The 22,794-nt window shown below is 42.3% G+C and overlaps 1 protein-coding gene across 2 annotated transcripts in view; it reads left to right on the forward strand.

Annotated features, from left to right (window-relative positions):
- The window catches only part of CPQ (carboxypeptidase Q), a 411,097-nt gene that overhangs the window by 292,442 nt on the left and 95,861 nt on the right, over positions 1-22,794 (forward strand). For both annotated transcript variants that reach the window (XM_037048242.1, XM_037048241.1), the window contains exon 6: positions 16,486-16,577. In XM_037048242.1, the coding sequence (XP_036904137.1) occupies positions 16,486-16,577 (92 nt within the window). The remainder of the gene's footprint in view (positions 1-16,485; positions 16,578-22,794) is intronic.

Here is a 22,794-nt window from a genome sequence, read left to right on the forward strand (position 1 = left end):
AGACCTTTGGGTTTCAGGCAGTTGAGTCTGTCAATTGGTCTTTCAGGGCTTATTTATGGCTGTCAGAAGACACTCAGAATTTCAATAAAAGTTTTGAAACCAAAAAGCCCATTATACTTTGCATAAGAGACAGAAGTGAGATTAAATAGGGGTGACAGAACATAAAAATCGACTTGCCTGTGCTGAATCTCTGTGTGTGTACATGTTCTGCTGTTTCTTAGATTTACCCAAACCTGACCGGAAAAGGGTGTCCAGAACTCGAATCCAGCAGACACTCTCACAGGGGTCTGTTACTCCACTCTACTTGTTACAGTCAGTAGGTAGGATGGCCGTGTGTACAAAATTGTTATCTCCTAAATATTTGTCCTGTTTTAAAAATTCCAGCCCTGCTTTCTTAGTCCAAGTTGCAGTTCAGCTGATTCTATCCAGTAAAAGTTGGTTTTTACCTTGTGTCTCCCTGTCTTAGACACCCCTGGGAACAAACAAGAAAAGGTGATAAAAACGAAATAGTTACTAAAAAGTAAATACATCATTTACTGTATTTACTGGATCCCTGACCTGTTACGCCACCGACCTTGCTGGCAGGTGGCGGACCCAGGTGCACGGGCCGCCTACTTACCTGGTCACCTGGCAGCAGGGCCTGGAAATTGACAGGCTCCGAAGGGAGCCTTTTGTTACATGACTTCTGTGGCAGCTGCTGGCTCATTTTCCTGTGTGGAATAGTTGAACCTGTCTTTCAACTAATTAGAGTACGTGGGGGCAAAGACTCTTTTTAGTTTGGCCACTTAAGTATATCAGGAGGGGGGAAGCCACTACAACACAGGGGGAAAGTGGGGAAAATGCTTTCTAAAGACTCATAAAAGAAAACCAGAGGGAAGCGTATTTAGACTCCGTCACTAAGAAGCACGCTACTGCTCCCAATCCCGCCTCCACCAGCCCTAAATTTGTTCGCTGGAAGAGTTCCTTCTGCAGCACTCCATGCAGGCCCCGAGCAGACCCGTGTCTTTAACAGCTGGTTCTGGAATGACAGGAGCTTCCATTAAGAGAGAGACAATCTTCTGTGGCATTTGGAGTTTTACACACGTTTTCTGTGTGGCTTCATTTTTGGCATCCAGCTGTTTTAACAGAAGCTGTGTGGCGTTTTCGGTTGTTTTTTTTTTTTTTCCCAGCCAGATCTTTGAGTGCTAGTGTCTTGGCAGTTGCTGGAAGCAGGCCCACCCTGCAGAAATGCCCCAGGTAACTACCTAGAATAAAAGGGCACACACAAGCCACTGAGCACTTGTTTCCTGACTCCTGTTTTGTTTTCCTTAGAGGGGCTGTTTTCCAAGCTGACAATGTCTGTAGCATGGTAATGGAAGATAAAGGAAATGGGAGCAATCATGGGGCTCTTTGACACTGTCCCTAGAAAAATTCTTTACTTATTCAAAAGATAAAGCCAAAGGACTAATTCTACAATGATGAATGTGTGTGAATGTTCAGAGTGGATGGTGATTTCCCCAGACAACACAGGCAGCCAGAATGCAGTGATGCTGTGCAGTCCGAGGCGATCTAAGTCTTGAAATAAACTTGATGGTGGGCAGGGATGTGCATTTTCTAGATAGGACAGGAAATTGTTAGTGCTTATAATAAAGAACAGGCTGCTTTTCTCAATTCAGGAAGCTCGGGAGGACAGAGCAAGTTTGAAGACTGTAAGGAGGAGGCTGTGAACACTGGAGGGAGTGCTGTTATTTACCAGTTAATGCCCGCGGCCTGCCAGGCACTAAGAGACTCACTCTGGTGCTGTTATTTAATGTTGAAATAGTGAAATGGTCTGGCCATGATTAGGTTAGGCAGTTGACTCAGAGTACGCCAGGTTCAAGGCTCAGAAACGAGCGAATCAACATCGTTACNGTTTTACACACGTTTTCTGTGTGGCTTCATTTTTGGCATCCAGCTGTTTTAACAGAAGCTGCGTGGCGTTTTTTGGTTGTTTTTTTTTTTCCCCCAGCCAGATCTTTGAGTGCTAGTGTCTTCCCACAATGCCCTTGGCAGTTGCTGGAAGCAGGCCCACCCTGCAGAAATGCCCCAGGTAACTACCTAGAATAAAGGGGCACACACAAGCCACTGAGAACTTGTCTCCTGACTCCTGTTTTGTTTTCCTTAGAGGGGCTGTTTTCCAAGCTGACAATGTCTGTAGCCTGGTAATGGAAGATAAAGGAAATGGGAGCAATCATGGGGCTCTTTGACACTGTCCCTAGAAAAATTCTTTACTTATTCAAAAAATAAAGCCAAAGGACTAATTCTACAATGATGAATGTGTGTGAATGTTCAGAGTGGATGGTGATTTCCCCAGACAACACAGGCAGCCAGAACGCAGTGATGCTGTGCAGTCCGAGGCGATCTAAGTCTTGAAATAAACTTGATTCTGGGCAGGGATGTGCATTTTCTAGATAGGACAGGAAATTGTTAGTGCTTATAATAAAGAACAGGCTGCTTTTCTCAATTCAGGAAGCTCGGGAGGACAGAGCAAGTTTGAAGACTGTAAGGAGGAGGCTGTGAACACTGGAGGGAGTGCTGTTATTTACCAGTTAATGCCCGCGGCCTGCCAGGCACTAGGAGACTCACTCTGGTGCTGTTATTTAATGTTGAAATAGTGAAATGGTCTGGCCATGATTAGGTTAGGCAGTTGACTCAGAGTACGCCAGGTTCAAGGCTCAGAAACGAGCGAATCAACATCGTTACCACACAGAATGTTTGAACAAGTATCTGGCTGGGATGTTGGGGGTAGTGAACCACCTTCTCTTTAGGCGTGAAGTTCAAGCCTTGAGGAAGTGACCCGACATCTCCATTTTTTAAAACCTCTTTAATACCAGTTGTCATCTGAAAAAAAATTTTAAAAATTACTTGATTAGTACAATTTGATATTTTGTGCTGTTGTTCCTCTGTACCTTGAAGTAGAATTAAGCAACGTGGTGGTGAGTGAGGCCAAGGAAAGCTGGGAAGGTGGGATGGGCAGTCCAGTGGACTCTGTAATAATGTGTTGATTTGTGCTTGGACAATTCAGGCTGTCTGTTTATCCAAATGTGTACAAATGTGCCTTCAACTCGTGGCCAGAGTAAACCAAATACCAAGAGAGCTTCTCTGGGAAGGGGTTCCCCTCTTTTCAGTTTTGTGACTGGCGAAGATCCTACTTTTGTCTTTGGTGAGTGGGTATTACTTGATTTCCTCTCTTATCATCTTCATCAGATGCCTGTGCCCACCTCCAATAGGACTAATCCCCACATGAGTCAACACCAGCACACTGGCACTGGGCTTGCTGAGGGGAGTAGAGGCTTAATCTGTGAGTTTAGGGATCAAAAAGGACCTGGGTTCGAGTCCTGATTCTGCTGTTATTACCTGAGGTCTGTCCAGGAAAAGGTCCAGCCATTGCTAATATAACAAGAACGGTTTGGGGAATATCCATGTAACCTGGCAGCCTAGGAGGATGGGCTGGAATGCACATGCATGAACAATGACAACCTCACTGTACTAGTCAGTGGGGATGATAGATGCCCCTCAGTGAGTGAGCATGTGTACTATATGGCCATTACATTCAAAATGACTGAGCAAGTAGAGCAGCAGAGCAACAAATCTACAACAAATTTTGCATTAAACTTGAACATTCCTCCATGGAAACTATTTGGATGATTCAGAAGGCCACAGCTATGGGCAACTGGTGATTGGCAACTTCATCACAACAACACACCTGTTCACGTATCACGTCTTATTAAGGCAGAGTTTTTTGGTGAAACATCAAATCACCCAGGTGACTCAGCCTCTCTATAGCCCAGACTTGGTGCCCTTTGACTTCTGGCTTTTCCCCAAACTAAAATCACCTTTGAAAGGGAAGAGGTTTCAGACTGTCAATAAGATTCAGGAAAATGTGACGGGGCAGCAAAGGTGATTAGGAGAACTGTGTTAGGTCCCAAGGTACCTACTTCGAAGGGGACTGAGGCATCATTGTCCTATGTACAATATTTCCTGTGTCTTATATCTTCTTCAATAAATGTCTTTATGTTTCATATTACATGGCTAGATACCTTCTGGACAGACTTCATATATGTGACCATGAGTGAGTAGCTTTACTTCCCTAAGCCTCAGTTTTTTGATCTATAAAATACCTATGTCCTTGTGCTCCAGTGAGGATCAGTTGAAAAAAATTAAAGAATTAATGTACATAAAGTTCTTAGTGTATTGCCTGAGTACATATAGCCACTCAGTAAACATTAGCTCTCTTTTTACTTTACTTCATTAGCAAACAACTCCATCCTCTCATTAGTGTTCTTCTGCTCCATCAGTTGTTCTCATGATGCCTTGGAAGTCTGTCTGGTTTGTATTTCTCACGTAACTGCTTCTTCTTACCTTAACCTGGTTAACTTTGAGGTCAAGTCTGGGTTGACTTTCAGGTCTGGGCTGCCCTTTCTATGTCCCCTGGCTTTGGAGACCACCAGGTCCTTTGCACCATGTATGCTTACCACCCAAGGTGAGGCTTTCCCAATCACTCTGCATTGGCTGCCTCTCTGCAGCCGAGGGCCCCCAGCAGATGAGGGCCCCCCCTCTCTGGGCCCCAGCAGATGAGCCCCTGGGCACTTGTTTTCTGCCTGCCTCAGGCCCCTGCTGTCTCCAGCATGCACAGTGCACGCCCTGGTACCTAGAGAGCGGGGCCAGGTGAACACCTCCATCTCTGGATTCTTGGATTCCATGTTCCCCAGGTCCCAGCATTCTTTCTACTTAGTCTTAGACACTTTCCACCTCGTTTTCTCCATGTCACATCTGATTTCTCCTTATTGTGGAAGCTGTGGGGAGGAGATGCAAGAAGAGACAGCATGAGGTGTCTACATCTTTCCCTGAGTTTATGACATTGCTATTTATGATCTCCTACTTCTCTTTAAAGAATAATTTGTCTACTAAAAAAAGGTGTTCTTCATTCTGTTTATTCTTTAAAAGGAAACACAATTTACCATGTGGATTTTACCATTTGAAGTGGGATTTAAAAATGTCTGTATCATCTATATTGGAATCATTTTGCTCTCAGGATTTTTTAAATCTTAATTAATTTTCTTTCATTCTTCCTTCCTTCCTCCCTCCCCTCCCCTCCCCCTCCTTCTCTCTCTCTCTCTCTCTCCCTCCCTCCCTCCCCATTCATTTATTCATTCATTAAGCCAGGTGAGGGAATAAGCCCTCTCAACTATAATAGAAGGTAAGACTTTTATCAGAGAGCCATGCATGGCATGCAGTGCCACATGGGAATGGTGGTCCTCCAGGCCCTCAGCCCACGGTGTAATTTATATGGTTTCTGTGACCTGCGAGTAGCAGGCTGGTGGAGTTTGATTTACTGTGTTATGCTTCATGTCTGCCTCTGTACTGCTTTTTTCTTCCCACACTGTGTGTTTAGGTCAGCCCCTGTTCTCCCGGGGCAGACTGCACTGGGAATTTGAGGAGGGGTTTTGAAGGTGGGGTCCTGTTGGAAATGCATAGGAATCCTTGACAACGGCCCTGTCCTCTGCTGTGGTGATGCCTTGTGACTGGGCCCCGATGACTGTGCATGTGGCCAACTTAGTGAGACAGACTAGGGAGCAGCTCAGTTACCTCCTCACGGTCCCTGAAGTCCTGCCTCTGTGGTCGCCTATGCCTTTCCGTGCCTGCCCTAAACTAATTTTGTGTGTTGTGTGTCAGGGGATGTTGTCAATGTGAGGAGACCTGAGTCAGGGTGGGCTAGTTAAAAAGGCACAGGCATTGGGGTAAAAAAAAAAGCAGTCCTGTGCAGCCTCTAGCGCTTTCAGTCTTCGTTTTCTTACCTGTAACTTGAGGATAATACTCCCAGGTATTACAGTGCTGCCAGTGTATATAGGATGATTGTAAAAATTAAGTGAGATACTGTCTGGACATAATTCAGCACAGTGTCTGGCATAATGGTAAGCACCCAGTTCACTTCTCTCTCCAGCCCCGCCACCCCCCCCCNCTGCGAGTAGCAGGCTGGTGGAGTTTGATTTACCGTGTTATGCTTCATGTCTGCCTCTGTACTGCTTTTTTCTTCCCACACTGTGTGTTTAGGTCAGCCCCTGTTCTCCCGGGGCAGACTGCACTGGGAATTTGAGGAGGGGTTTTGAAGGTGGGGTCCTGTTGGAAATGCATAGGAATCCTTGACAACGGCCCTGTCCTCTGCTGTGGTGATGCCTTGTGACTGGGCCCCGATGACTGTGCATGTGGCCAACTTAGTGAGACAGACTAGGGAGCAGCTCAGTTACCTCCTCACGGTCCCTGAAGTCCTGCCTCTGTGGTCGCCTATGCCTTTCCGTGCCTGCCCTAAACTAATTTTGTGTGTTGTGTGTCAGGGGATGTTGTCAATGTGAGGAGACCTGAGTCAGGGTGGGCTAGTTAAAAAGGCACAGGCATTGGGGTAAAAAAAAAAGCAGTCCTGTGCAGCCTCTAGCGCTTTCAGTCTTCGTTTTCTTACCTGTAACTTGAGGATAATACTCCCAGGTATTACAGTGCTGCCAGTGTATATAGGATGATTGTAAAAATTAAGTGAGATACTGTCTGGACATAATTCAGCACAGTGTCTGGCATAATGGTAAGCACCCAGTTCACTTCTCTCTCCAGCCCCGCCACCCCCCCCCCAACTGGCCAGTTGTCTCTACNCGCCAGCCCCCCCCCCCCCACTGGCCAGTTGTCTCTACCACAGTATCGGTGGGACCGTACATACTCTCACTGGTGTGTAATTGCTCTCCATCGGTCTGTTCCTTGCTCATCTTTCTGCTCGCCCTCCAAATCTCTTCCTAAATGCAATTACAATTGTCCCTCCGGGGTAATCTTCCTTTCTGCAGAGAATAGTGAAAGCTTGATGTTTGGAAAATCAGTTTTCCATGGAAAAACTCAATATCCCTACAATGTTTTTTGTGAATTTCTGTTTTCCAACAGGATTTATTGTTGACACAAAAATTAGTGTATTTACCTTGGGACTTATTTTTCACAATACTATTGACCAGTGGTAATTTTCCGGATAGTTGAGAAGCCCTGTGATTTTTGTGCGCAGAGAATGCAATCTGTTGACTTGTCTAAGTGGATCCTAGGCTTATAATTTTTTAGGTTCAAGCCCTGGCTGGTGTAGCTCAGTGGATTGAGCATGGGCCTGCGAACCAGAGGATCGCGGTTCAATTCCCAGTCAGGGCACATGCCTGGGTTGCAGGCCAGTTCCCGGCAGGGGACACACGATACATTATGTGTCCTCGGCAGAGGCAACCATACATTGATATTTCTCTCCCTCTCTCCTTCCCTTCCCCTCTAAAGATAAATAAATAAAATATTTTTAAAATAATAATTTTTTAGGTTCGGTGTGAAAATTTCTGGAGGTCAGGTTCCTAAAATACAAGTGAGTCTTCAACCCACATGAAAGATTATTCTCCTTCTCTCTCTCCCACTATGTCAAGTCAGTGATGATTTTCGGGCCTAGCAGTTCCATGCTTTTGTCATTCTTGTTGCTCTAGATCCGGATATTGCAGTGCCACTCAGCTTTGCATGTCTTCACGTCTGATGGCTTATCTCTATCAGCCTAGAAAATCCCCCTCTTTGCCTCAGTCCCAGCTCTCACCCCTACTGACCACAGCATTTACTCATCCACCTATAGGCCATATTCTGGTCACTTTGTCTTTTTGAAATTGGACAACTTCACCTGGGAATGATGCCTTGGGAAGGGGCATCGTTGGAGGGACAGATTGAAACCAGTCTGCATAGGACCTCGAATGGCACAGGAAAGAGGATGGACTCTATGCTATAGACCAGTGCCCCCCAAAGCCAGGCACTGCGTAGGACCACCATTTGGGAAGAGGAAAATATTTGTTCTTTATTGAAAAAAAGGAATACATTTTACTGATATTTACTATGTGTGTTGACAATGCTGTATGATGTCATTTATACATAAGTATACATATGTGATGATGAATGCTCAGAACTGTTTTACTGATAGAAATGCATATTCATGAAAGTTTAGAGGCAGACTAAGACCGTAGATGATAAGCAGCGATCAAAGGTTTCTACGCAGCCAGTGACATGTTCAAAGCAGAATTTTAAGGCAACGAATCGGGCAGCAGGTAGCTACACAGAGGACTGGGGGAAGCAGTTCAGTTGTCAGCTGCAGCAATTCGAAGGGCTTAGAGGCACAGTCAGAATGGAAAGGGGGGGGAAGGTGCCAGAGGCATTCTGATGATCTTATCTTTTGCATGGTGAGATTTTCTCCCTTAGCAAGAGCATTCAGCAGTTACTGGGGGAGCTGAGAATGAAGCAATGCTCAGGAAGATGAGGTTTTCATTGAAAACTGATTGCAAAAGCATATTGATACTGCCAAATGGGTCATTGTCCAAAAACCTAAACTTAAAACTGAGAATAAAAATTATAAGTATTACTGGTCAAAAACAAGTTAGATGACTTCATAACTAATTTTTATGTATTAATTTGAGAGAGAGAAAGACATCAGTTTGTCATCCACTTATTTATGCATTTATTAGTTGCTTCTTGTATGTGCCCTGACTGGGGATGGAACCCACAGCCTTGGCACATGGGGACGACGCTCTAACCAAATGAGCTACCTGGTCAGAACCACTTCAGAGCTAATTTTGTACACGAGGAAAATGTTTCGAACTGTAGAGAACATCTTCCCCACCATAATCCCAAAAAGGAGCCCTTGAATGAACTAACAGAAGCAGCATAATGGTGTCTCTCCCTTGTAACACAACTTCGGCTTTATATCTGCTGCTTTGCGTTGAAAAGGGGGCCCAGAAATTTTCTCATCCCAGTTATTTGTTGGAGATTGTTACTTTCTGATAATCCCTGATCCAAGTACAAACACATTTGTTCTTCCTCACAGAGTATGATCTTCACAAGAAATGAAACTTAAAAAACCATATTGGTGAACGTGAATTTGTTACAGAAGTGTTGCTACTTGTACTTCACTTACCATCATTTTCTTAAAAATTGTACTGTTAAACTCTCTATATTTGATATTTTTGCAATGTAGAACTCTTAACAAAAAGTGTGATTCAGAACTCAAATCTATCATTAACCAGGCTTCCCCATTTTTCCTCACAGATAAAAGCATCTAAATAACGATAGGGAAATCATATGCTTTAAAATGTCAACTAAAAAAAATAATGCCATCCAGAGCAGGTTTCTGACCCATACATGATACTGACATTATCGTTGAAATATATTGATGGAAGAGCCTAACTATCAAGCAATTTAAATAAGTGACAAAAATGCACATAGTTTAACTCTAGTCAGGTACCAGATATAAATGTAACATTTGTCTCAATCAACTAAAAAAATACTAAAGATTGAGTGTTCATGTGTATAATTATTTTGGCTGAAAATGAGTAGAATCTAGTACAGAAAAAAATAGATATAGTTTATTGGCATACATCAAAACAAAGGAATTAAGATAAAAAATTTCACATATAAGTAGAAATTAATATTCTCAACAATGAATACATTGTTGGTGGGAATATAAATTGGTAACCTTTCTTTACCAATTTAAAGTGGAATGGTGACATGCTTCAAGAGCCTCAAAAATGTTTAAACTATTTAGGTTCAGTATTTCCACTTTTAAGAACTTATCCAAAGGATAAAAATCTGAAATGTTCAATTATAAGGAAATCACTAAAATAATAATTTCTTGAAAATTAGTGATTATAATAGATGAAGTCCATATGTACTATGATTTTAAAAATGGTGTGAAACTGTATACAACATGTCGCCGTTTAAGTACATGTATACAAATATACCCACTCAAAAATTATAAGGAGATATAACAATATACTAATAGGTTATTGTTTTCTAAATTTTACTATTTTTCTTAGTTTTCAATTTAAATTTGAAAGGACATATACATTATTTTCATCCAAAAGAAAATCACAGCACCCCTTCCCCCCGTCCCTCAGGCCACTGCCTCTCGACGGTCCGTGAATCCTGAGACTTGACTCAGGCCGAATAGGTCAGCCCTCCCCCAGAAGCCTGCAGCTGGGTCTGCATGTGACTGCTGGTCCCTGTGGTTGCCACACGGCATTGTTCGCGCCCCTAGGTCACGGCGGTGCCCATTTTGGGCAACAAGGTTACAACTCCCTTCATCTGCATTGCTCTCCTCAGCGGTTGTTCTCAACAATCTCTTGGAGATTGTTACTTTCTGATAATCCCTGATTCAAGTACAAACACATTTGTTCTTCCTCACAGAGTATGATCTTCACAAGAAATGAAACTTAAAAAACCATATTGGTGAACGTGAATTTGTTACAGAAGTGTTGGTACTTGTACTTCACTTACAACCTCTGAGCCAGAACTGCTGGCTCTGGAGGAGCCCCTGGAGATGGCCAAACGCTAGGCTGAGTTTAGCCCTTCCCCTAGAGCCTTAGGCCACCATGCTGAGCCCAGGTCAACAGCCAGACTCCACCCTTCATCAGCGGTTTCCAGGGCCCTTCTTGTCTGGGACCTTAGTGATTGCCACCCTGTCCCAACGGTTCTCCCTTATTCCCTGCCCCCAGTGCAAGGACACAGGGGTGAGGACAACGGGACTTTCCTCCCAGAAGGCCCTATGCCCCTTTTACTCACCAATTTGTATTTGTCTCCTGCCCAGAGTCCAGTTGTTTGTCTGGAGGGCTCAAAAGGTACAAGATGGAGTTTTTTAAAAATCCGTTGCTCTTCCCCAGTGCCCCCCAAAAGTGCCTTAAGTGCTTTATGTCTCCATAACTAAGATCCAAGTAGTTCTTCGAAGAACAAGAGATTTTCTTAAGTGATTTTCTATTCCTGCCTATAAAGAGAAATAGTTGTAGTTTATTTCACTAAAATAATTAATCTTTGTCTGATTTTACTCCCTATTTTCAAAGAAAACCAATGATAATGGGCTTAATAGTAAATAACAACGTAGGTAACTTGCCTAAGGCAGAAATAGGTTTCCACCCCCAAACCCATGTATTGAATCACTGTGCTTCCTGCCTCTTCCCACTCAATTTGTATGTTAATATGACATTATTTATTCTACTACTCAGATACTACACTTGCATTAGTGAAGTATACTGCAGAAATGGAAATCTCTAAGTGTAGGCACTCTCTTCCGAGCTGTTGATGAAAGAGAGCTGGACGATAAATGTACTTGTGAACTAGTGCATTTATATGGAAAATGAGAAATTTACCATAAGAGAAAGTTGTCTTTTCTCTGCAAAGTTAGGTCACAGAAGGGAGATCCTAGTTCTCATACATAGTTCTGGAGGGACTGGAATTGAGCAGTACGTGAGTATTTGGGTCAATACATATTGTTTACTCGTAGCGTTCTTTAGAACTCCTGACTTGGGAAAGCTGTCTAAAAAGTTGTAGTAATCGGAGTTTATTCGCTTTGCTCCACTCTAGGTGCCAGTGTGAGACAGTCAAGTGACCTTTTCGATTTTTCAGTTTGGTGTAGCCAGCTCTCAGCCTCCTCATCTTTACATTTGATAGTGATGAAAACTAACGTCCAACCAGGTTGTTTTCACTTTTTCTCAGAGGCGCTATTTTCCCAATAGCATTACTACTCTCCTCAATAAAATGAAAGTGAAATACATTTTTATGCCAATATTTCACAGACAAGACAGGACTCGGACACATTATCTAGAGTTTACGATCTTCAGAGGAAAACCGTGACGCTGTAAAACATTAGCTGCACTATTTGGGGTTCCTAACAGAAATTGTAAGAGGTCAAAAGACCTCCGGGCAGTGTGTGCACCTCCATAGGGGAACTAACTGCCTATCTTCTACTGAAACTTCAATGAGACCTGCATCCTAGCATCCTAGGACCAGGGTCTTCCCTCTGGTCTCTGGTTCTAAGACTGTTTCGTGTGCTTTCCTTGGGCCTGTGCTGTGCGCCGCAGAGCCAGGGCCAGAGTTGCAAGCCAGGGTCACTCCTGGGTTGTGCCATTTACCCCAGTTCTACTGCGAGATGAAAGTCCTGCCTTTGACTTCCTACCACTGCTGTGCTGCTATTGTTAGTTTGGCTTTATCGTTGTTGTTATTTTATTGGGTTGGCCAAAAAGTTCATTTGTTTTTTTCCATAAGATGGCTTTGGTAGCACTTAGTTGTCTTTGACTTCACTTTAAACAGTTTTGTTAGATTGTATTGTGACAGCTGTCATATCAGCGTGCATTTGGAAAAAAAATGATCAAAATTGGTGAATTATTGTGTGGCCATTTTAATATTGAAGGTAGAAGAAAATTAGCAACATTTTCAGCATATTATGTTTTATTATTTCAAGTAAGGTAACAATGCAACTGAAACACAAGAAATGATTTGTGCTGTGACGGAAAAGGTGCTGTGACTGATCAAACATGTCAAACATGGCTTGTGAAGTTTCATACTGGAGATTTCTCACTGGATAATACTCCACTGTTGGGCAGACCAGTTGAAGTTGCTAATGATCAAATTGAGACATTAACTGAGAACCATCAACATTTTGCCATGTGGGAGACAGCTGACACACTCAAAATCTCTCAATCAATGAAAGTTATGGGTGAGAGTGAAAAATGTGTCTCTTATTCTATGGGAAAAAAATGTATGGACTTTTTGGCCAACCAGATACATATTTAAAATTCTTAGCTTCTACATCTAGTTTGAATTTGAGATATACAATACAATAAACTTTACCATTTAAAAATGATGGATATAGATAGTCTATCAACTTTTTTTATTTTTCAGATTTATTGAGCTTTTTGACTTTGTCCAGATTTGACTAAGGACTCTGATCAACCTCACTTCTAAAGTGAGCAAGCTGTTTCTGTTTATTGAGACTGGGATATGCTGTAGGTTGGGATGAGGGAGCATTCCGTATGGAAAGAGGTTATGTGTTTTTCTACAAGTTAGATGGAATTCGTATTTTTTTCCTCAGCTGGGAATGCATTCTGTATAAACAAAGAAGTTCTACAGCTCCTGAGGAAGAGGAATGAGGAATAAATATACTCATTGTGGGAATGAGATTGTCCTGGTCATTATTGGCACAGGCTGAAAGTGTATGGAATGATGTAGAGAGAAGCTGACAATTCTTGAAAACCTACTATGTGCCAGGGACTGTCCTTATTATGTCATTGCCTTGTCTTGTTTTATTGTCTTAACAATTCCATAAGGCAATTACCATTTTCCTTCATAGATGAATAAACTGAGGCTCAGAGAGGTTGGGTAACTGATCTGAAGTCACAGATCCCAGGCGTGGCAGAGCGGGAATTCCAACAATGCTTACTCTCATTCCAAGGCCAGTCCCTCTCTGTGACCCTCGCTGCCCATGTGTGGACTAAGGCAGGCTGGGGGCCTGGACCCCATATTAGGGGCAGGGTCTAGTCATTGAATGAAGTCCCATGTACTTCTTTAAGTTTTGGGACAATGAGAATGTCGAAGCGGAAAGAGACTTTGGGGCCCAGTCAGGTTTTTGTTTAATCATTTTTTTTTCTAATCGCGTTTGCTGAGCCCTTCACCTTGAATGTGAAGTAGGTGCTGGTGCTCATTCGGGAGGTGCTGAATGCAGAGTAGCACCCATGCTGAGGGGTACTGAGCTTCTCAAGGGCCCGAAGGAAGCTGTTTGTCTCTTTAGGATCAGCCATGCTCCAACAGGTATGCTGCTGTTGTTTGCAAGCTTTAGTACTCCTTGCTTCACGTGGATTACTTCTTTGTTATTTTACTGTAACATCATCGTTCATCTGGCTCATTTGAAATATGAAGGAGACTAATCCTGTGTGATAATGACATTCAAGTATAACACCAAGTCTATAGGTGTATTCAGGGCATCTTCTTTACAAAGTTAACTTTTTAAAATTTGTGCTAACAATCTCTTTATCCTTTTTCAGAGAACTTCACCATTTTAATGAGTTGGTACTGTTTTGCTGATAGATGCAGAGATATGTAAAAAGAAAATGTGTTTTCCCCTTTTCATAAACTTTTAAAATGTTCAGAATATTTTTTTAATTTTATTTATTTATCTTTAGAGGTAAGGGGAGAGAGAAATATTGATGTATGGTTGCCTCTCATGAGTCCCCTCCTGGGAACTAGCCTGCAACCCAGGCATGGTCCCTGACTGGGAATTGAACCGCAATCCTTTGGTTCTCAGGCCCATGCTCAATCCACTGAGCTAAACCAGACAGGGCAATAGTGTTCAGAATTTTTTATTTGCTGTACTTTATTCTGTCTCGTGTTTTTCTATGGTGCAAGCCAAATTTCATTTGCTTTAAAATGACATTAAATACATTTCTTTTAGACAAACCAAAGATCGTGATATTCAGATACACTGGTTGGATTTCTTCCTCCAACAATTTAAGTTTATGCTGTGAATGTGAGTAGGTGGTTTGACTGGGGCAAGCAGTGGGCACCTCAGGGCTCTTTTTCAGCAGGTATTTTTGAATGCCTTTGACAGAACTTCCCATCTGAGTATTTAGATTCCCCTTCTCTCTGCTGGTAAAAGTGTGGGCTCTGTGCTTGGATATTTGTTATGTAGTTTTATAGTTCATTTATCAAATGTCTATTACATGCCAGACACAGGATTGCCTTACACCCATTCACACCTCATTTAGTCCTCACAACCACCTCATGAAATAGTTATGGCATAGGCCGGGAATATTCTCTTTGTTTTCCAGAGTAGGAATCTGAAGTTTGGTTTAGATCAACCTCCTATGGTTACACTAGCAGGCTCACCAGATCTGTTTGCCTTTCTCAACTCAGAGTTTGCCAGGGAGTAAACTAGCTGCAGAGTTTTAGGAGATGAGGCTGGTAAAGTGGTGGGGGCCTTTGAATGTTATTCTAAGTGAGACACCAAGTTGTGGATTTATTCGTATCGATTGGGCATCTCATGTGTGCCCAACAGTCCAGGTACGAGGGGCATCCCAGTGAGTCAAAAGTCATAGACACCTGCCTTCCAGAAGCTTATATTCTGGCTGTTAGAGTGTTTGGGCAGAGAAATGGCATGATCTGGTTTAATTTCAACAAAAGTCCTTCTGGGTGCAGTGTGGAACATCACCTGCAGGGGGTGAAGACTACGGCAGGAAGACCGGTTGGAAATGACTGCAACAATCCAGGCAGAAGAGGGTGGGAACTTGGACCAGGGTAACAGCAGAAGTGAGACATTCTATTCTAGGTAGAAGAAAATACCCATGGGATTTGCAGAGCAATTGGCTGTGGAAATGGCTTGCCCAGGCTTTAACTGGAACTTGGGTCCATGTGCATCTTAAACCTGTGCTTCTTTCATTATATTACAATGCTCAAGTGTAAAGTGGCTTCACAACCATCTTCAGTTTAGTGCTACTTCAATTTGTAGCTACTTTTCAGCTCCTTAGCACAAGGCTTATGGAAGGAGAACACTGTTGATGCTGGAAGAAGCACTCCAGCACTTCATTTCCCAGGAGCATTTATCATCCAGGCTGCAGTTGCCCGGCCTGCTCCCTGGGAGGCCACGTGCCTTCGTGGCTGCACTGTGTGGATATACGTGGGATTTGCAATGTGTCCATCTCAGAGCCACTCAAAGTCTTTCCCTACGGTTTCCCTGTGGTGAGGCTGGAGGATGGATCCTCTTAAGATTTAAGCCCCGCTTCATGTTTTTCAGCCTGTGCCATTCCTCCGAAATGACATTATGAGGTCTGCACCAGACCGGGTTTTAATTCTTGGTCACCAACTGGGACTTTCAGTCTGTTATCATCCCATGTTTTGTGAGTTTTGGAAACAGAGCTTCCTTGCAGATAACTTTTACTGAACAGACACTGTCACCCCAAAATGGTTCTACATAGATCAGATCTGTCAGTAACTTTAATAATTCCAAGATACAAATTTGTATGTTTCAAGTCAGTGAAATTCCCACCAAGCTGCTTATGCGGCAATAAGGTGAATAAAATGTCATTTTCATTCCATTAATTTTCATCGATCTTAATGGAATGACCTTATAGTTGCAAGCCAGAGAGCCAAACGGCTGCGGGTGAACATAAATGGTGCCTCTGCTTCACAGCAATTACAGTACTGGGAATAGCATGGAGAGCTGGCTATACTATGGATTTAGAACAAAAACAATCTCCTATACACCTTATCTCGAAATGGAGTCGAAGAACTGGGTTTCAGCTGATCATTGGGAGGCCCCACGAACTGCCCAGAGTCCTCCTAACTGCATCTTCTGCATGTGCCAACATCCCACTGAACATGGGGTCTGGTGGGGCAGAATGTCCAGATGAAGATACGATTAGAGGCTCTCACTTCCCGGCCGGCAGACAGCATTTACCCAACCTCTTTCCATACGAACCTGCTAGAGAGCAGCCTGGGGACCCTCCTTCCCTGGGTCAGTCACACTCTGCATCTGGCAGCCATGCCAGCAGGAGATTACTACACGTGCGTCTGGTGCCTGTCTGCATCCAGGATAAATATGAGAGGCCTTGCCACTTTAAAAAAAGTTAAAATCCACTAAGGAGTGACTTCCTTTATTATTTTCCTCAGGGCTGCGTCCAAAGAGGACTCTACGTTTGGTGCTCTGGACTGCAGAGGAGCAGGGTGGAGTCGGTGCTTCCCAGTACTATCAGTCACACAAGGTGAGAGCAGCCACGACTGCTGGGCATCCTCAGATGTAGTGACAGTGTACATGAAAATGCCCTCGGTTGTCCTGAAGACCCTCAACAGCACTTTGTGGTAAGCTGCCCCCAGCAGGCATCTGTTATAAAAGCCTTCTTCGTAAAGTCCATGAAGGAAATGCACTGGTGAGCTGGTGGTGCTGGGGTGTGGAGCAGAGGCCTTCCATGTCAGTCTGTGTGTGGCCTTAGAAAAATCCCGAATGCTGTGCTGCCGTTTTCTTAAAGGCTGTCAGTTCTGCTGCGCTCATGTGTGCCGAGACATTGTGGTACCAGGTAAGCATCCCCTCTGTGCACTGAGCCTCCCCCCGCACTTTGATGCCCTACATCCTCCTGGGAGCACTGTTGTTTAAGAGCCAAGTCCCAAGACTTTGAGTTATCCGTGGGCATGGATAATGGTGGTGGGAATGGCAGCAGCCTGGGGTTTCAGACACTATCATAAGACAAAAGCGAAGCCTGAGGCAAGAAGGTGATAGTGGAAGATCCTGATTGGAAATAGTACACCCCATTTAAGGTGGGAGACAGGGAGATTCATGTTGAGATCAACCTTTGAGGGAGGGGAAAGTGTGTAAGCCTGGAAGTGTTCTGGATCAAATCGAATGTTAGGTCAAGGAGGAATTCCCCAACCAGTGGGCGTGCTGCGGAGCAGGGATGGCGGGCCAAGGAACCGGGCCTGGCCTGCTCCTGGTGCTGCATCTCCGGGCTGGAAGGAACAGACGTGTCATGTTAAATTATTAAGATCAGACAATGTTTTACTAGTTTTCTGAACTGTGGTTATTTCAGTTAGTTGGAGCTTAAGAATAGTGAGTTCACTCGTGAATTTGGTCACTGAATGTAGTTATTTATCGTACAAAGAAAAATCTTGCTTTGTGCCAAGTTCTTTCACCACTTACAGTTCTTTTAGCCTCACATCGTCCTGGAAAATAGATAGTTCTACATAAGTCCCTTTGGTCTGTGGGTCAGTAGCATCATCTTCTGTATGTTGTGGAAGACTGGAACATCAGATGAGAGTGATTCGTGACAACCAGTTAGTGTTTTGGACCACCTACTGTGTTTCATGTGCTACACTGGGCAGTAGGTTTAGTGTTGTTAAGACAATTAACCATCACCTTTTTGAGATTTCCATCTAAAGGCCATTGAACTTCAGTTGTTACTTCACTCTGACAGAACTCTTCAGTTGTGTGAAGTGTTCTGATCAAAAATAAAGTATTGATGGCGGAGGCAGGAAGCTCCCCTATCCTGGCTTTGGGGAACCATCAGAATAGGATACGTGGGAAAAATGACATCTGAGTGGAGACCTGAAGACTGAATAGAGATAAACTAGGGAAAAGGAGTTGGCAGGAAGGAGGTGAGTGCTGGGTAGCGGGAACTATGTGCCAAGGCTGGAGGGAAAGAGAACACAGCACAGGGAGAAACTGGGAGGAATTCTGAATGGCTACGGCATAAAATGCAAGCTGCATCATGGTAGGAGCGTAGAGAAGCGAACGAGGGCCTGAGCAAGAGGAATGTATAAATTATGTTTAGGAGTTTGTACTGTACTTCCTCTTTAGGCAAGTAGCATAACTGAACAATTTTTAAGGAGGAGATTTTAGATTCTATATTATAGAATCTTGGGCCCTATTTAAAGAAAAACAGAATTCCTAAAGAATTGTTTGAAGCATGTTTATTTTTTGATAATCTACTGCAAGAAAAAATTGGATTTAAACTGCAATAAATCAGGCTCAAAACTTCTTCAACCACAAAAATTTTTTTAGATCTGAAAAAAAGATATCTTTTTCGGCAATTTTTTAAATTTCTGTAGCCTACTAAAATACATGGGTAAAATTAGAAATTCTCGAGTTGGTAAGTTTCCAAGGACTTACTTGGTATTCTCATGATTAACATATTGCTATAAGCGTTGAAAAAAGTGCAATCACTTCTGGGGTGGCTGAATTTAACTTTAGGTAACTATAACAAACAAGTCACAGCCAGAAAGGATAAATCAGATTGTCTGTAGACTGCTCTATAGTAGAAAATAGTAAAAAAAATTTCATTTCAGTCCAGTCACAACAGAGAAATCTTTTGTTTTAAATAAGGATCTGCTAAAACAAACTCTAAACTTTCAGTGATTTAACATGATAGAAATGTATTTCTTGTTCAATGTACAGGAGGGCTGTGCTCCACAGAGGCACTCAGGGATCCAGGCTGACAGTTTCTTTAGCAACTTGGCTTTTAATATCACCTGGAGCATCAATATCCAGCTGGCAGTCAGGGGGAGAATGGAAGGTTTTCCTGGGGCAGTTCTTGAAGTGGAGATGGGGAGGCAAAGAGAGTTTATGATTGCTTAACTGAAGTCCAAAAGGACCCTCGTCCACCATTATCCATGGTTACCTCCAAGAGAAAACTAGGATTAGATTGATAGAGTGAGTTGCATAACTGTATAGTGTTAATTTTTATGAAATAAAAGTATTATTTGTATAATGAAAGGAAAAATTAAGTCAAAGAACAGGGGCATCAGTAAACATTTACTTGACAGAAGTTTTTATTTTATTTTAAAGAGAATGTCCTGTCTTATAAACCACAAGTGGCAAGCAAATATTTCCTCCTCCAGCAAACATTCACCCAAAACTTGGAGTTCAAGCAGAGAATGGTTACCACCTCTGAAGTTTTTGGGACTTGCATTTTGCCTTCTCCCTTCACATAAAAAACTAAATACACCACTGGCCATCAGGAGAACTGGTTCTAGTCTTTGTTCTCTCACTAACTAGATATTAGCAATCAATAGTGAGTTCCTTCAGCTTCTTAGAGACCCAGTTTTCTCACCTCAACTCATTAAAGTTTACCTCCCCAATCAACCCTTACAATGAAGGGAGAATCCTAGGTAATCATTGTGTTTTGCTCCATTGAGAACATAAGTTGTCGTATTATTTACAATTAAAATGTACGATCAAGCATGCCATTCTAAGTTCAGGTATGACTGAGAAAACATAGGCAATATAACCTTTAGCTCTATAACCATAGACTGGCAAACTAGTACCATTGAAGAGTCACAGTAAGCACTCCAGCCTGAGAGAAGTTAAATCCATCATCTCTGTCTCATTTGCTCCTCCTTCTCCATTTATTAATTCCGTTTCCGTTAATGACAGCACCATCCTTTCCATATGTGTCACAACACCACTGACATTTCTTTCTTCTTCCTCTGCTATGTGCCCCACGTCTAATCAGCAGTGAAGCACTACTGATTCTATGTTCTATCGCTTCGGATACATCTTTCATTTCCAGGTTTTCTGCTGTTTTTCTAGTTCCAACTTTCTGTCACCCATCATACAAGTTAGTCTTCCTGAAACCCAACTCGATCCAATATACCTTCTGCACCAAAGCTTTGGTTGTTTCTCAGTGCTGAGAGAGTCCAGTTTAAACTCCTTAGCTTGGCCCTCTCGGTTTTCCACGCCATGGTTTCCATGTCACCACTCTCCTCAATGTCCTCGACTCTGACAAAAATGAGGAGCTTTTTATCCATCCCACACTGGCCTTCCTTTGTATCATTAATTGTACAGTTCCTCTTCCTTGAATTTCCTTCCTTCTCATTCTGCGTGTTTTTCAAGGGTGAAACTAAATGCCCTCTTTCCCATAGAACTAACTCTCCAACCTCTGACTGAACATAATCTCCATGTCCTTCAAAAAATAATACCTTATGTAGACATTTCTAAGGATGTGGTGTAATTTCTCATTTATAGGAAGTAAGGATGGAATGAAGGAAGGAAGCAGGGAGGGAGAGAAGAAGGAAAGGAAAGGAGAAGGAAAAAAGAAGTTACAGTCTTAGGCTATACGGACCTTGCTTTCTACTTAAAAATTAACTTTAAATATACATATAAGAAATTTAGTGTAACAAACAATATACAATAGTTTCTAAATAAATTACTTAAAATATCTTACTTTGATGAAGGCCTCTATCACTGACAGGGTACAGAGTGGTTAAAAAAAAGCTTAATACAATAAATGTAAAGGAGTTAGAAAAGGGATAAATGGCTATGATGTGTGAGTCATGAGGAAGGCTTGGGGCCTAATCCTTAAGGAATGCATAGATTTGAGCAAGTCAGCAGGAGGGGACAAAGGGAGAGCCAGTCTCCTTTATAAAAAATGCCTCTAAGCATTTTGGTGGCAGATACTAAGTAAAATAACTCAGTGGTAAATAGTGAGTTTTTCACTATATTTTGGAGTCAGCTAAAGCAGAAATCATTCCTGGGGGCTATCCATTATGCCCATAATAATTCATAACAAAAAGTCCCATTAAGGAAGTGTATGCATTTTTCTTATCTAAAGAATGCTGGTGTACATATATTCTGATAAGTCGTAAAATTTTTTTCTCGCTTTAAAATTCTTTTCATTGTCTCTCTTTCTTCACATTAGCACATGAACTTGAGAACTATTTATATGTAGATTGTATGTGCTTTGTTTATAGATTTTTTAGAAGTAACATTTTCATGCTGTGTTTTGTTGAGATATGCATAGCATTCAGTAATAAAAATGCACAGATCTTAAGTGTAGAGCTCAATGTATTTGCTAAATGTATACTCCTGTGTAATCATCACTCAAATCAAGGTGTAGAGCGTCCCTGTTACCTAGGAAGTTTCCCTATCAGGTCAACCTGTGGGTCTACCTAGGGCACCTATTATGCTGATTTTTACCACCACAGGAGGTTATGCCTACTCTCAAACTTTATATAAATGGAACCATGCAGTATGTACTCTTAAGTCTTGCTTCTTGCCAGACTTAATAGTATGGTTTTGGGGATTCATCATGGTGTTGCCTTAACAGTGGTTTGTCTCTCTGCTGCAGAGTCATTTTGTGTTGAATGCATGTACCACAACTTCTTATCCAGTCTCCTGTGGATGGACATTTTAGTTATTATAAATAAGACTGTTGTAGATACTTTTGCACAAACCGTTTAGTGGACGTTTGCAGTTCTTTTCTTTTCTAGGAGTAGAACTGCTGGGGTATGTGTAACTTTGTTAGAAACTGCCGCCGAGGCGGGAGACCGTCATTACTGCAGTACCTTCTCACCAGCAACGTAGGAGAGTCCTCGGTGCTCCCCATGCTTCCCAGTGTATTCTCTTGTTAGACTTTTTACTTCTGGCCATTCTTATGAAAGGAACATTTTTATGTTTTTCAAGGTACAGTTCTGAAAAGTTATGTCGCCGCTTCTAATGGTCATCATCCTTTTCCCTTCCTGCTTCCTTGCCTGGAGACCACCTTCATTCTGTGTCCTGCCCTTTGGTTTAAGGAAGACTGGCGGCTTTTTTCCCTGTGTGAGGTTTGTGGTACTGTGAATGGTGAGACTGGCCTTATTTCAATTTGGAGGAACACCTTTGGAAGAGTAGGATACAGAAATCCCATCCTGCTCAGAAGCACAGCCATCTCCCCAGAATTCAGGCTTCACATGCGGCTGGGGCTGTTGGGTCTCTGCTGGAACCAGAAGAGGGCCTGAGGAGAGAATTGACCCCAGAAAGTTTTGGAGAGGGAGATTGTTCTAATGCCTAAAAAGAGAAGGGGGCAGAAAATGCCCTTGTGTTATTCTTTGTTTATGAAATTACTTTATAATAATGTAAACTTCTTTGTTGGTTGAATTCAGCTTGCATTCACTAAGAAGCAGATGTCACCACGCATACAAGGATGTTGTTGGGCTCTAGTTATTTTTCAGACGTTACTTATATGACTGGAACTTAACTTTAGAATTAAATACTGTAGAAATTATTTTATTGAATTTTCAAATCGGCAAATAAAATGAGTGCTGTCCCGATGCCATTTGACTAATCTGCTTTTCATGGGAACAATGCTTCTTTCTTCTCTGCTCTTGGAAGGAGAACGGGATGTCATTTCTCATGTCCTAAAATGTACAAAGAGAAAAACCACCCTAGAATAGTTTTAACTGGGTTGCTAGCACTTTTTTAACCTTTTCCATTTTAAGCAAAAACATGATCTGGCATAATTATAATGAGTAAGATAATCTGGCCCGAAGAAAGCCTCATTACACAAGATAATCAAATAAAACAGATTGATAGGTTCTATCTGGCATGAAAAATATTTTAACCTTTTCCTGATTTATTGCACAAACTACTGGCAATTGAATTACTGGCATTATGAACACTGCTGTGTTCTGGTAGTCATTAATAAGGGCAATATTTTAAATAGGCTTTATTAA

The sequence above is a fragment of the Sturnira hondurensis genome, unplaced genomic scaffold, assembly GCF_014824575.4.
Source record: "Sturnira hondurensis isolate 20B ecotype Veracruz unplaced genomic scaffold, ASM1482457v3 Scaffold0006413, whole genome shotgun sequence".
In the NCBI taxonomy this organism is placed as follows: Eukaryota; Metazoa; Chordata; class Mammalia; order Chiroptera; family Phyllostomidae; genus Sturnira; species Sturnira hondurensis.